General features: G+C 52.7%; 2 protein-coding genes across 2 annotated transcripts; both read left to right on the top strand.

The window, feature by feature from the left end:
• Window positions 1-1,109: 1,109 nt before the first annotated feature.
• NCLIV_031560 (Arsenite-activated ATPase ArsA,related) lies at window positions 1,110-5,036 on the top strand (the record flags this gene model as incomplete). The annotated part of the gene is made up of 8 exons (XM_003883352.1): window positions 1,110-1,256; window positions 1,512-1,619; window positions 2,073-2,230; window positions 2,832-3,021; window positions 3,400-3,465; window positions 3,816-3,951; window positions 4,600-4,775; window positions 5,016-5,036. 8 exons carry the CDS (start codon window positions 1,110-1,112, stop codon window positions 5,034-5,036), a joined length of 1,002 nt encoding a protein of 333 aa, XP_003883401.1.
• A 4,854-nt stretch (window positions 5,037-9,890) lies between these two features.
• NCLIV_031550 (uncharacterized protein) lies at window positions 9,891-11,168 on the top strand (the record flags this gene model as incomplete). Its single annotated transcript, XM_003883351.1, has 1 exon — window positions 9,891-11,168. The coding sequence occupies one exon, from the start codon at window positions 9,891-9,893 to the stop codon at window positions 11,166-11,168; it is 1,278 nt and encodes a 425-aa protein (XP_003883400.1).
• Between the last annotated feature and the right edge of the window lie 3,099 nt (window positions 11,169-14,267).

Below are 14,267 nucleotides of genomic sequence, written 5' to 3'. Positions count from 1 at the left end.
GCCGCTTCCCCTGCGCATCTTTCCGTCTCTCACGACAAGAACCACTTGAGCATTTGTGACCGTCGAAAACTTCACTTGGAGGGCTTCTCGCCTCCCACGAACCCTTCGCTCTCGTGTGTGTCCGCAGGCGCACGCCCCAACAGAGCAAGCGACGACTGCGACGAAGCGATCAACAATTGATCTTTTCCCTGTCCACGGTTCCTTTCGCGTTGCCTTGTTTGCCAGGATACGCCGGTGGCCGATTCTTTACGCTTTCGGCCGAGCAAAAGGTGCTTGGTTTTCTGAGCCGGCCGTTTCACCCCCGAACTCTTCAGTGGGACGGTCGAGGAACGCGTGCGACAGAAGTGACGAGACACCCAGGTGACCTTTTATTTGCTGCTTTCCATCAAAACTGGTGCAAAAGGCGTGTCTCTATTTTGCCTTTTCCGTGCATGCAATTCAGACCGTTTTTCGAGTGTCAACAAAGATTCACCTGTCTTGTGCAGCTCTGCCCTGACTCCGTGGCCTTCGCGTCTTTGCCTGCCTGCTCATCTCTCCTCCCAGTGGATACGCTGCCGACATTCGCTTTCCATCAGAGACTGCTGATTGTTTTCTCGGTCTCTCTTTTCCCTCTCTTCTTCGTCTTTCCTCGCTCCTTGCTCCGTTCTGTCTCCAGTGTGCGCTTCTGCGGGAGTGTTCAACAACTTGCTTCTGCATCTGTTCAACCTTGTCGAGGGTCAGGAGGACGAAGAGGAGAAAGGCTAGCAGTCAGCGAGGAGAAACGCCAAACGCGCCACAACGGGGAAGAAGCAGGCGACGGAGACAGGACAGAAATCATACACGAGGCAGCTCTCCAGGGGGAGACGGAGCGACTACGGGGAGACAACTTGCTGACAGAGGGAACTGAGGCGTCCCGGACAGGGAATTAGGAGAGAGGCGGCGAGAGACTCCAGGCGCCAAAACGCTTTTCTAGAGCCCCTTGGATTCGCGTATGTTTCCGCGAGGGGAAGCGGCCGGGACAAACTCAGCGACTTCCTCGCGTTTGTTTTTAGGATTTTTGCTGCGCATTCGAGCACGCAGCCAGACGGCAGAGTCCCCGTTCCCCTTTGCCCTGGCGTCACGAGAGAACAATGGAGGAACTGGAACTGGAGCGAAGCCTGAAGGAACTCCTCTGGACCCCTTCTCTGCGGTGGATCTTCGTCGGCGGGAAGGGCGGCGTCGGCAAAACCACGACGAGCTGTGCAGTCGCGGCGCAGCTTGCGAAGACGCGAGAGTCTGTGAGTCGACAGGCGCGCAAAGGCGACGGGAGGGGCAAGAGGGAAAAGAAGAGCGTGAGGCGTAGAGAAACAAGGAAGAGAGGAAAAGGAAGAGTAGAGCAAGAGAGGGAGAATAAAGAAGAGGGGAAGAGGACGCGCAGCTAGCCAACGAGGCATCAGGCGAGGAACCGAGGAGATGGCAGTACCAGGAAGGGGATTTTTGAAGTGGCGAGAGAGAGAAAAAACGCGGCATGCAATATCTGTCCCTTTTTCCAGGTCCTAATCATTTCAACCGACCCTGCACACAACATCAGCGATGCATTCACCCAGAAATTTTCCAACTCCCCCTCGCTCGTCAACGGCTTCAACAACTTGTACGCCATGGTAAGAATACCTGCTACCGGACATACGGAAGCATTCACATAAATCGACCGTAGGCGCAGGAACATACCACGACGTTTGATTATCGATGTGTATCCATGTGCACCTATAAATGGGCATGGGTCCACACATCCGCGCCGACACCCACCTGTACATATGGACAAAGACGTACACATGCACAGAGAGATACACGTGTATATATCTAACACAGGTACACGTATATGGATACCTACCTTCCTCTATATTTATCCATACAAATATCCGGACAACACATCGATCCATTTTGTAAGTACAGGTGTGCGTGTGTGTGTCGACGCGAGTCGACAACTCGCGTTTGCTATTGGCTCCTTTCCGGTTGAGAAGCTGGCGGGGGTGACGGTGACCATTTTGGCCATTTTTCCAGTGGAGGGGAGTCCTTCATGTGCGGCTTTGCGTCCATCCGGTTGGGTGTTCCAGGAGATTGACAGTTCGTACCAGGAGACATTTGATTTTAAGTTGAGCAATTTGCCTTCTGGCGAGGGCGGAACCTCCTTCAGTTTGACGTCGCTGCTGCCGGAGATGCTTCAAGCTGTTCCCGGCATCGACGAGGCCCTCTCCTTCGCGGAATTGATGCAGTGAGGAAATCGGAAGCCAGTGGATGGCCGGCGGCTCTTGTTGTCTCCCGCGTCTTTGTAGTTTTTGAGAAGCGAAAACTGCAACGGGTTGCAACGGCACGAGCCTCACACACTCTGTGGTTCTTTCTCTCGCGGCCTGTTGACTTCGTGCCGCTTCGTCCTTCTGTCCGTTTCCCGCCTTGAGACGGACTGTCGCGATCTCTCCACATTCCACGCAGCTTCGCCCGGTCCTCGTCTTTCTTTCCTGTCGCCTCGACTCTGTGCGCAAAGCGGCGGCACAGCCTGGCCGTACAAACCCTGGCCTAGCCGCGGTCTCTGTTTCCCGTCTTTGTGTCCCCGCGTGTGTGTCCTTTCCGCTAGCCCCGTACGCAGGTGCCGGAGCGCCTTCTGTCTCGAGGAAAACACGGATGCAGTGAGAGGCGGAAGAGCGCAGAGAGAGACGACCTGTGTTCGTCGCCCCCTTGTGTGTCTCCGATCTTTTGAGTTTTTTGATGTCTCGCGCTGGCCCTCGTCGCACGTGCACTCGCAGGTGCCGCTCCCTGACCCCCCTTTCTCGCATGTCCTTCTCGCTTGTGTCCTGCTTGTCTGTCCTCTTTTCCAGGAGCGTTCAGAGCATGAAGTACAGTGTCATCGTGTTCGACACTGCCCCCACGGGTCACACGCTTCGGCTCCTCGCGTTCCCGGACTTGCTCGAAAGAGGACTGAAGAAAATTTCCACCTTCAAGGACAAGATTCAGTCTGCTCTGCAGATGCTGAATGCGGTCTCCGGCCAGCAAATTCAGGAGCAAGACGTAAGCGACAGGCAGCGCCAGCGAACGCATCGCGCGCAGTCGCTGGTGGTGCTTTTTAAAGCCCCATCGTTTGTCCCTTTCTTTAAAAAGGAACCGAAGTATTCGTACGAGACGCTTTCCTGGAAACTTGTGTCATGTCTTCCCCGCAACGTCTCCCCTCCATGTGTCTTGTCCGTCCGCCGCCCTCTCATCGGTTCTTCTCCGTTGTCTGATCCTTCTTCCCACCTCTTTTTCCTCGGATTCTGGTTCCTGTCGCTCTTTCTCTCTGGCTTCTGCTTTGGCATGCCGGTCTCCTGTTCGCTTTCCTGTCTGTGTCTTTCTGTTCGCCGTCGCTGTCATGTGCGTCTCTTTCTGTTCCGTCTCCCCCCGGTGTTCCAGTTTGCTGCGAAGATCGAGAACTTGAAAGCCGTTACGACCTCGGTGCGGGAAGCGTTCCAAGATCCGGTGAGTTCGCACTCTGCACAAGCTGTCTGAGCCTTTCCCGAAGCTTCCCCTTGTGCTCCCAGCAAATCTCCGATTCCACCGACGCCCTTCAGATTGCCTGTTGATCCTGCGTGGAGACGAGACAGAGATCCACGAGTAGACAAGACTTCTTTCTCGGAACAGGGATTCGTTCGCCTTGGGTGACTCTGCTCTTGCTCGCGTCGATCCAGGCATTTCTCTCTCGCCTCTGTCTCTGGTGCTCGCTTTCTCTTCGTCCGTATCCCCTTCTCCGTCCCCCTTCTTTCCCCTCTGCTCTCTGCCGTCCATGTACACCCCGCCAAACTCATCTCTGCTGCGCCTTTCGTGCACAGGCTCACACAACCTTCGTGTGCGTGTGCATCCCTGAGTTCCTGAGCGTGTACGAGACCGAGAGGCTCGTCCAGGAACTGGCCAAGCAGAAAATCGATTGCAGCAACATCGTGGTGAACCAGGTGCTCTTCCCAGTCGGTAAGGCAAAACCCGCTTTTCTCAGAGACACCGAGAAAGCCTGCGGTCTCGGAGTTTGCGTCGAGTCTTTCTGCTGAATCCAGAGTCCAACATTCACACAGGCGCCCAAATGCCTTTCCGCAGTGGCAGAGGAGGAAGCGTTGTGCTCCGGGGCTCCGAGCGAACTGAAGAGGAGGAGGCTGCGGAATGTGCGGCGTGGTCCGTGGAAGTATCTCTCTTTCAACGTAAACCTATACGCAGACGTGTACCTACATGTGCACAAGTGTGTTTCCGTGTGTATGCATATGTGAATGTGTCTGTACGTCTATATGTATATGACTTTTTTGATAGATGTCTGTGTGTGTATACAGTCGGACGGTTCTGTCCTTGCCAGTGGGTGTGGAAGTATCGATCAAGAGGAAAGGCGGAGAGTGGCCTCGACGAGCTCTCATCGTTTCTCATCCACTTCACGGGTTTTTCCAAACCCGGCGTTTGTCACGTTTGTCCCCGCGCGTTCTTCCTCACCTTCAGCTCGCGTGGGGGTCTCCATCGTGTTTCTTTCTCTAGCCTCACGCCTTCTCTGTCTTGCTCGTGTTTCTTCCCAGGTTTGCACCATTCGCTCGACCCTCTGTGTCCAGCGTGTTCCTGTCTGCCGTGTGTCTTTTGCAGGAGGCGTGCAAGATGAAGACGGTCGTCCTCCCGCGTCTCTCGCCTACGCTTCCGACCTTGGTCCCCCAGTTCCTCTGGAGCAGCTGCTGGCACCTCCCGCCCCGCAAGGAGAAGCCGAAACGGTGCACGACGAGAATGCGAGGCTGCGCCGCTTCATTCACCGGATTCAAATCCGCGTCAGTCGACTGTCTCTGCGCGCGCTCAGTCTTGAGAGCCCTTGCTGCCTACACCAGAAATACAAATGTTCATGCGTGCCCACAAAACCGTGCATGCTTGGCATCCGTCGTTGTCTACTTAAGAATGGATGCGGGTGTTCTAGGATGGAATCTATACGCAGGTACATGGGCGTGTGCGTCTCTGTGTGTATATCCATGGAGTGTGTATTTATGTTGCCTCTTCTATGTTCCTTTGTGCAGACGCGCTCCGTAGGCGTATAGGCGTGAACGGTCACACGTGTGTACGCGTCTTTGTTCATCGTGGCGTTCTTCCCTGTTTGTGCAGTTGCTCGCCTTGGAAAAATCTTATCACTCACGACGAGCCATGCAATCGAGGTATCTTCAACAAATCCAGGATCTATACAGCTTCGATTTCCATGTCGGTACGTCCAGCAAAGCTACCTTGCGCACATGTTTTTGTATGTAGAGATGTCGATGTGTGTGTGTGCTTATGATCTATATTTTTATCTATACAGTTTTCTACGGTTGCATTGAAAGTCGAAGAGTGGTCCTCGTTTCTGGTTTCGCTGTGAGCTTCCTTGTAACCGGTTCACTTTCTGTTCAGCGTCCACAGCTTTTCCGAGTTTCCACCATTGTTTTTCCGAAATGCTTGAAATGATGCATGCAGTACCCATCCCGCAACAGCCGGAAGAAGTACGAGGGATCGAGCGCCTTCTTCGCTTCGGCGACCTTCTTTCCACCTCGCGTCCCCTTCCTATCCTTCCTTCATCGCCTTCCAACCCTTGACTTTTATCCGCTAGCATCTTCCTCGTCGCCTGTCTCCCCCGCCTTCCTCTTCTTCCTGTCTTGTTTTTCTCTCTGTCTCGCGTTCCCCTTGCCTCTCTTTTAATCTCTCTGTTTCTGTGTCTCGCCTTCAGTTTGTCCACTTCCATCTACTCTTCCTCCCTCATGCTGCCGGTTCCTCTCTGGCGTTTCTGCCGTGCCTCCTTCCGCTTCCGTGGCGAGTGCTGACGGTACCGCGAGTCCTTGTTTCGTGTCTCCCGTTTTTATGTTTCTTCGGGGCACTCGAGCCTAAATATTCTGTGAAGAAACCACCGTTTCTTTTGTGCGTGCTACGCGCTTCTGCGCACACGAGCTGCACGTGGAGCGGCCATAGCCTTTGCGTTTTCCCGCGGGTCTTTCTGCGCGGTTGATCCCCAAACGGGAGTTTCTCTCCGCTTTCTCTCAGTGGGGCGTCGGGCAAACAGGACCGACTCCTTCCTCTGTGAGGAAACGCATGGTTCAGTGCAGACGCCCGAGTCACGTGCCCCGGACAGCCAAATGTACAGTGAGGCGGGGTTGTCTGCAAAGGTCTGACACACTTGGTGCATGGTGCACTCGTGCCATAGTGTAGATAGGAATCACGCTAAAAAGCGAAAGGTTTGCGGGCGTGTACAGAGAAAGACGAGCTGTACAGGGATAGACGAGCAAACACTTTTGAGATGCTCCTTCGCACACAGACTACCGCGATTCACCTGGTAGGGGTGGGGGCGCTAACACCCGAGAAAAGCCAACAAAGCGTGAGTCGTCGATTCTTCTGAATGTGCCATGGGTAAGAACCGGGCAGCCGCTTGGAAAGCAAGAGTGAACCGGGCGAAGAATATCTGTGTTCTGGGCTGGTGTCCTGGGGGTAAGGCCACGCCGTGGAGTCCAGGCGTCACTACTACCTCGGTTCAACGGTCTCAGCTAGGAAGCGTGCAAAGCGAAGTTCCGTGTTGTCACGACGTTTCACCTGCGGTGCGTTATAAAAACACTGTCCGTAAACGTTCCCAACAAGGGAATCCCTAGGAATCACAAGAGCCAGCCGGTGCCGCTCTGAGACCCGCGTTCTTTTCCGGCATATGCGGATTCCACTTTCAACTTTTGAGTCAACACGAAAATGGTCAGGGGAAACTGGGATTGACAAGAGTGTTGCATTATGGGATGGCATGTTTTTCAAAGTTGGGGAATTTTACCTTGGGCGGTGCAAAGCGTGGTCTCTCCGCGCTCAGGCGCAGGGAATTCAAACACACATCAGCCGTTCCTACTCTGACAGTTAAACCCTAAATTCGACACAGGAGAGTCTGCTGGAAAGCTCTCGAAGCTTCGCCGAACCAGGGCGAACAGCAGACATACTTCCCGCCTCGAGCACAGGAACGCGTAGGAGACATGAAGCGGAAGGGAAAATAAAAACGACCGGGCATCCGTGATCGTTCTCAAAATCACGCTCGCAACCGCCTGTCGAGCTTGCTTTCAGGGGGAAACAGTTCCTTGCAAGTCCCCTTTAGTGCTCAAAGACGGAAAGGATCGTACTGTTTTAAAACACGTGCATGGACGCTACGAAAACGAAGCCTCGGCTTTTTCGTCGTGCATCGAGCGCCCTGACGGTGAGCTCTCCTCCTCTCCCGTCTGTAGCGAGTGGTCTCGGACAGCCACTTTCGGCACGGTCTACCGTCACGGAGCTGTGCGTGTCTTGCCTAAAGCTGGCCCACCTGATTCCTCTTTTCTGCCGAAAGTCATTCACTGTGTGACGAGTGAGTTGCTCTCGTTCCAGCAACCACCCGAACCGGTCGGACCCGTTGTTTCTAACAGACTCGTCTCCTCTTTGATGTCACGACTGAACTCCTCATCTGAGTCACCATCAGTGTCCTCAAAATCTACGGAAACCTTACTGTTCGCTACCGTTGTCATTATCCCGGTAGAAAGATGCCGTGCCGAGCAACACGTACCGTTCAAGCTTTCGCTGTGGCGCCTGTATGGGTTCCGGCTGGAGAAGTGGACGAGCTACGGCAAAAGACGCAGATGTGGTCGCAGGAAGTTCATCAATAATAAAGGGATCAGAAACAGAATCAGAAGGGTACGAGGAGGAAGCAGTTGCAGTACAGACGAGGTAAGTTGCGGAAACAGAGACATGCGGCATAGAGAGGAGCAGAAGGTAAAGGTGGAGATGTGTAGGGAAAGCGAAGGAGAAGCAACAGAGGAAGCGTTCTGTTGTAAAAGCAACTGAGAAAAAGTACAAACGTGGACAGTCGCGCCCGTGTGAGTCCCACCACCTGTGTTCATTGTCCAACGTGCCATCTCCACAGCCTCTTCGGACGGCCTGGAGAACGGCATGTTTAGGTTTCTGGCCTCTATAATCGGATCAGCAAAACCAGAGAGTCACGGATGTCTACCTAAGCCTTTTGTCCAACGTGCCATCACAGCCTCTTCGGACGGCCTGGAGAACGGCATGTTTAGGTTTCTGGCCTCTATAATCGGATCAGCAAAACCAGAGAGTCACGGATGTCTACCTAAGCCTTCTTCGAACAACGAGAAATTCCGAAGAAATCCTTGCCAATACGCTACGGCAATTCAAGCGGAGAGGCGGTGTTTAAACCTCAGGTCCCACAGGGGGGTACGTCAAAGACGGGGTGCGTAATCGCTATACTATTGCCATGGATGTGGTTGAAGCAAACGAAAGTGGCTCAGTATGTGTGTGTTTCTCTGCAACCACAAGCTTACTGGGCGCAAAAATCTTACCTTCGTTCAGATCGCACAGTAGACCACGAAAAAGAATGAACGACGCAATAGTATTCCTAGGCGCTTATACGTTGATAGGCATACTAGATTATGTGCTTATGCATGCATGCCACTTAACAGGAATCTCTTCTTAATATATCTCGCTCACAAAAACGGCTGATGAATAAAACTACCCTGCACACATTTGAGGGCCGCAAGAAACGCTAATGACCGTCAAAACGGTGCACTCCGCTTGCGACACGGCACTGGCGAAGTGATTCGCCGCTCTGACACCTTTAGCCTCGGCTCTCCAGCAGTTAGCATTCTATCAGTCCGGGTTCTGTCCTCTCGAGGGCGCTTGCCAGAAGCCACATCATTATCTTAACAGGGCATCCACGCGTCAAGAAGGAAACAATGTAGCCTGCCGAGCCTGTCTCGTGAAAATGCGAGACGCCATGACACAAACGGGACCGGCGCGCGACACACGTAGCTAGTACTGAGCTATCTGGATTCCACCAGGGCCACAGCGTGAGCACGCCTGTCTGAACTGTACACCCGTTTGACACGAACGTGTCGGCAGACACACTGTCCGCCGTCGCTGCAAAAGCAGACAGTTGCAGCTCCTGAAGGACCACAGTGGGGCTAATGCGACATACTCGCATGCATCTCCGTCACCGACAGGCACCGTACCGGGCCGTGAGATTCTCACGCTCCGCCTCGTGCCATGTCTTGGAATGTGTTTGGCAGCTAGCCAGCGGGAATCCTCTAGTAGGGTACATTTCTGTTCTTCGCAGAATCCCTAGGCGCAACCACGTCAACAACCGTTCTGTCCTCAGACTCAGACCCATTCTCATGTGAAACCTCTTTCAGAACTCAAAGGTTCCACATGGTTCTCGATCAATTTCTGTAGGTGATCGGCCGCAACCCCGCTGCCAGCCCACCGTGTTCATCTTGCCCGTTCTGAATGCCCGGAGTATGTCTCATCAGATCCTTGAATGTCGACTGTCGTGATAGGAGAACCAAAACGCGAGAAAACCAAGCAGTCTTTTTGCAGTGCGCCTCTCGACAACAATGGATACAATGCGCGTCATTCTGTTACGGATACCGTTGCTTCTTGGGGTTTCCATGGCGACGATTTGCTCGCTTTCGGTCGCTCTCACCCAAGTTCGCTTGCCATCAGAGCCTCTTGCTGGAACACTAGCATCTCAGGAGAAAATTACCGCAACTCATGTTTTCGGAGCAAGACGGGCCAGAGACATACGTTTGCATCTTCCAGTCGCTCCCCCGGATTCATATGCAACCTACTCCAGAAAACGTTCGCAGTTCCAGACTGAAGGACCGGTCGCCAACTATTCAGAAATAACACTCACTGACACACCTGGCTCAGGTGTGGGGGCACCACCTGTCAGACCGGTATCGTTTGACCAGGTTCACTCAGAGAAGGAGGGAGCAGGAGAAAGACGGACTCAAAAATCAAGGGAGGAAAACGGAGGAGCGTCTGTTCACGGGAGAGATGTCTTGCGCACGGGGCAGGCTTCGGGGGGGTCTCGTCCAGAACAGGATGCTGGAGAAGGTGGTAGCCGCCAAACGGGACAGCTGATGGGCCCTTGGGTGACTGATCTGGGGTCCCCAGTTAAACGGTCGGAGCTCACAGAGGGGCAGGAGGATATGCGCAAATTGACAGCGACAGTCGTTTCTGGAGAGATGGAGAAAAACAGAAAACAATATCTGCGTGAGGAGTACGCGCTGGAAAACCTGTATTTTGACGGCTTTCTTTCTGATGAGGATCTCCGAGAAAAGACGAACGATGTTGAAGTTGCATTTCGGAACGCGTTTCCGAGTGGTTCCGTGTACAACGCTGTCGATAATGAGGGCAAAAGGACAAGACTCGGCTTAGGCAAGATTCTTGGTTCGGGAGGGACAGCAGTAGTGTGCATTGTGCAAGACATGCAAAACTTGGCTATGGCCCGCAACTACGCAGGCAAATTCTTCGTATTATCTCTGGACTCCACCGCCCCACAGGATATGGAACAGCGCGAAAACAAACTAGATGTAACTTGGCGAATGCACCAAGCGTCCAACGAGCGGTTATTAAATCAAGCGTCAATCGACGAGCTTCTCACTAATGGAATTGCGGTCAGCCAACATGACTACACGCTCGAGTCGACGCACCCGCAAAGGGAAAAACTCCCTGACGTGATCGTCGGTAAAGTCGGAGGTAAATCACGGAAGCGACTGCTGATAAAACCCCATGTGTCACTAATGCCGCTTCTTGGTCCGAGTCTATCAGATTTCTGGTCGAAAGCCTTCACCGACAATGCTCTGAAATATTTGGTTTTCAACCTGGTCACCACTGTTAGCTACCTCGAGCGTATCAACCTGGTACACAGAGACCTAAAACCGGCTAACTTCGCTGTTGATTCGAATGGAAGAGTTTTCATGATCGATCTGGCCTTCGTAGCCAATATAGGTGAAAATGTGTCTTGCTCTGGGAATCTGACGCTACACTATGTTGACCCGATTAGAGCAAAGTGTGGCGCCAACGGTGGCCGGGGGGCGAAGGCCTCCAGTTTGATGGACAGTTGGTCTTTGGGCGCCACAATATTCAGTATTATATGCAATGGAAAGAAACCGTTCAAATTTAGAACACCGAGAGGCAGGGGAGACAAGGGTGAAAATACTCGAGCTTACTACGAAGAGTTCCTCAAGAAGCTGAAGAGGGAGAATTTCGCTGGAGGAAGATGCGATTTCATGACGCCGGAACGTCGAAAGCTTCTTGATATTGTCAAGCTCCTCCTTGACCCGCAAGAAGAAACAAGGTGGACGGCACTACGACTGAAGAATGAACATCCATTCTTTCAAGTGGAGGAGGACTGATAGTGCATCTCTTCCTCCATGCTGTCTCAGAGACCCATGCACAGCGGTGTCTCCAGCAAAAGCACGCTTCACGTATGAAGCGATCGGTATCCTAACTGCGGACGAAAACGCGATTGGGGGTTCAGAGAATCACGCTGCAGTTCAATGGCCACAGCTGAGCTGCAAGTAGTCTGCGTACATACGGTGACCGCAGCTCCTCTGAATAGGCGGTCACCTTCAGTTCTCTGATGAAAGAGGCTATGTCCGTCATCGCATCAATGCATGCGATCTAAAAATCCCTCGAAGAAGGCCGAAGCACGAGAAGGGCACAACTGAGTTTGTTGCTCGATTGGGGGACACCAACGGTGACTTTTTCAATCCCTCAATTTGCACTTCGGTAGACATTTTATTACCCGTGCCTTTTTCTTTGTATTTAAGATACATTTGTATGCGCTTTGTTGCTAGTCAGCTGCGCTACCTCTGCAACAGTCGCATTCGCGATAAGCGGAGAACTGTCTGGCACTCGTCAAAACGGTAACGAGTGTCAGTTGCTGTCGTTATATCCAAGGATATTCATGCGTCGCTTTACCTATTGTTGCTGCGGGGGCTGACAGACTCCTACGCAAAACAGATACGAGATAAAGTATTCGGACTATTACCCAAAACATGTGTCAGCCGTGTGTGATGGCCACGTACCAGTGCCGGTAACCGTAGCCCAAAACAGTGAGAGTAGACCCTAAAGTAATCGGTGCTCTGCAGCACAACGGTCTGTGGAGATAAATATCCGACGCTGTGAAAATCACGTGCGGTTGGCAAAGACAAATGAGATGAATAAAGCGAAATACGCACACCTATCCAGGTACGCACTGAGGAGGAAGGATTAATGCACACGAGTGTCGGCCTGCATTGTGCGGAAGAACTCAATACGAGCGGCGGAACCCCGCCACTACCAGCGTATTCCGTGCAAACAGTGCCCAAAAGTTGTGCATTCCCCTTCGAATGAAAAACGCATCAAAAACTGCATCCACGAGCAAAGTTAACTTCATTCTAAAACTACCATTGAATCAGTGAAACTGCATGTCACGACGCGACAGTAACACGGTTCCCAACCTGAGTTCCGTGTGCCACCTATGCCGAACAGCATGGCCGCTATGGCTCGGACTTCTTTGCATTAAATACGTCGAGGATTATATATATCGCATCCACGCACGAAATGATGGGTATTAACGGCTTCTGTAAAGTATGCGGTTGAACCGGGGTACATAGCAACTGCGGTGAAAAAGCAGAAGAGACTAGCGGCTAAGCGAGACGCAAAAACGTGGCAACGAAGTAAGTCGTACGTTGTGAGCCCAGGGAGACAAATCAAGCGCTCTATCAAGCGCAACGTACAGTCGAAATCCCGGACAAATTGTTTCCTTCGCAGGTACAAGGGCAGCCCTGGAGTACCCACAGGCCATGTCAGGACTCTCGATTCAGATTCATCGACTGTAGACAAAGTGAACCGGTTGTCTCCCAACATGTTCGCCTCTTCAGCTACCACTTATGTCCTTGTCAGCAGAACGTTGTAAGCTTGTATTCTCAAGAGGAAGAGAAGAGTACTAACAATCCTGATCTATGATGGCATGCAACGGTTGATATTCGGTAGTCCTGTACACTGGTCACTTCGAAACGCCCCATGTGCCTCCAAAATAACCTTAGCTCTCCCTAATGTTAAGGCCTCTACAATCGGAAGATCGTGCAGTTATCCATATACTAATTCATGGCTCGGACCTCTCCCTGAGCCGCCTCGGTTCCCGGGGCCCAAGGAGCATTTTTCATTTCTTAGTTTTCGGCGTCCGAACGGAGGCTCCGGACTGTCGCGCTGGTTGGCATCGATATTCGCCCCTGCTTTCTGAGACGCTTACGAACGAATCCGACTTTTCGGGAGAGGCAAGTGACGAATCCTTTTACGGTCAATCTTGTCCTTTGCTCTTAGAACGAGGCCACAAAGATCTGAAGCCGTACAAACTCGTAGAATTCCCCGCCCGCTTACACGAGAACCAGCGAAATCACAGAGGCGCTTGGCCAGCTACAAGGAGGAAAAAAACCACGCGATTTTACCACTTGCATGGCCGAGAGTGGAAATGGGTTGCCTCCCTGCCCCTGGGAGATGCGACTCTTTTTTGTAGTGTACCATGACAAAGTTTCCGCCCGTGTCTTGTCAGATTCCATCTGGACAGCATGCAGCGAAGCATGCATACACCCGCCCACCCTGGAAGCAGACAGAAGCGCCGGGGTCTTGTCTCCTCTGTCTTTTCCTCGCAAGGTTAGGCCATTCCACTCTCTTCTCGAACCTGGTCCTCACGAAAAGGTGTCAAACACCTCTTTAGCCGTGAGGTTTCGCTTCAAGAAATCGGGAAAACCAGCGGATGTGCGCCTCTCTTGCCGTGTCTCCTGATGAACCGGCACACACGCTGGGTGGCGGGAGGACCGAGCGCGAGTCATCGGTATTTTCCTTCTTATTCCTTCTTTCGGCACCACTTTCTGTTGAGCGCCCCTCTTCCGCCGTTCTTTTCTTTTGCTCTCTTGCTTTGTCCTTTTCATGTGCTTGTTATTTTCCCCGCTCTCCTGTCTCCTTGGCTCTCCTCGCTCCGTCGTAGACCGCGGCAACGATACTGATCTAGCCGGTGTGACGGAGCCCACTTCGGAGTCACCGCTCTTTCTTCGGAAATTCGCGCTTGCGTATCGTTCGTTTTCCGTCAGAAAGCGGTCTTTTGCCCGAGCCGCTTCGTGCTGTTTCACTCCGCTTCGAACCTGGCAGCGGGGGGCGATCCTCATGTGTGTGTTGTGGGAGGTCTACACGAGAGCGAGAAGGGCGAGGAGACAGCACGCAGAACACGAGAAGGCCAACAGCAAAGGCAAAATCGGTTCAGAAAGGATCAAACCACGTGAGGGCGGCGACAAAGCACATCGACTCGAAGGATGAAGAAAAGAAGTGTATCTTGTCTCCCGCCTTCCCTCCGTGTCTGGTCTTCGTTGTCGCTCTGCACCAGTTGATCACCCACTGACTCGGTTTCTCACTCAAAAAGTATATCCCTCTTCTCTTCTTTCGCCTCTTCTTCTCGCCCCGAAACCTCTTCC

This window comes from Neospora caninum, chromosome VIII (assembly GCF_000208865.1).
Source record: "Neospora caninum Liverpool complete genome, chromosome VIII".
In the NCBI taxonomy this organism is placed as follows: Eukaryota; Apicomplexa; class Conoidasida; order Eucoccidiorida; family Sarcocystidae; genus Neospora; species Neospora caninum.
Note: the sequence above shows the minus strand (reverse complement) of the source record. Positions and strands in the feature narration are given on the sequence as shown.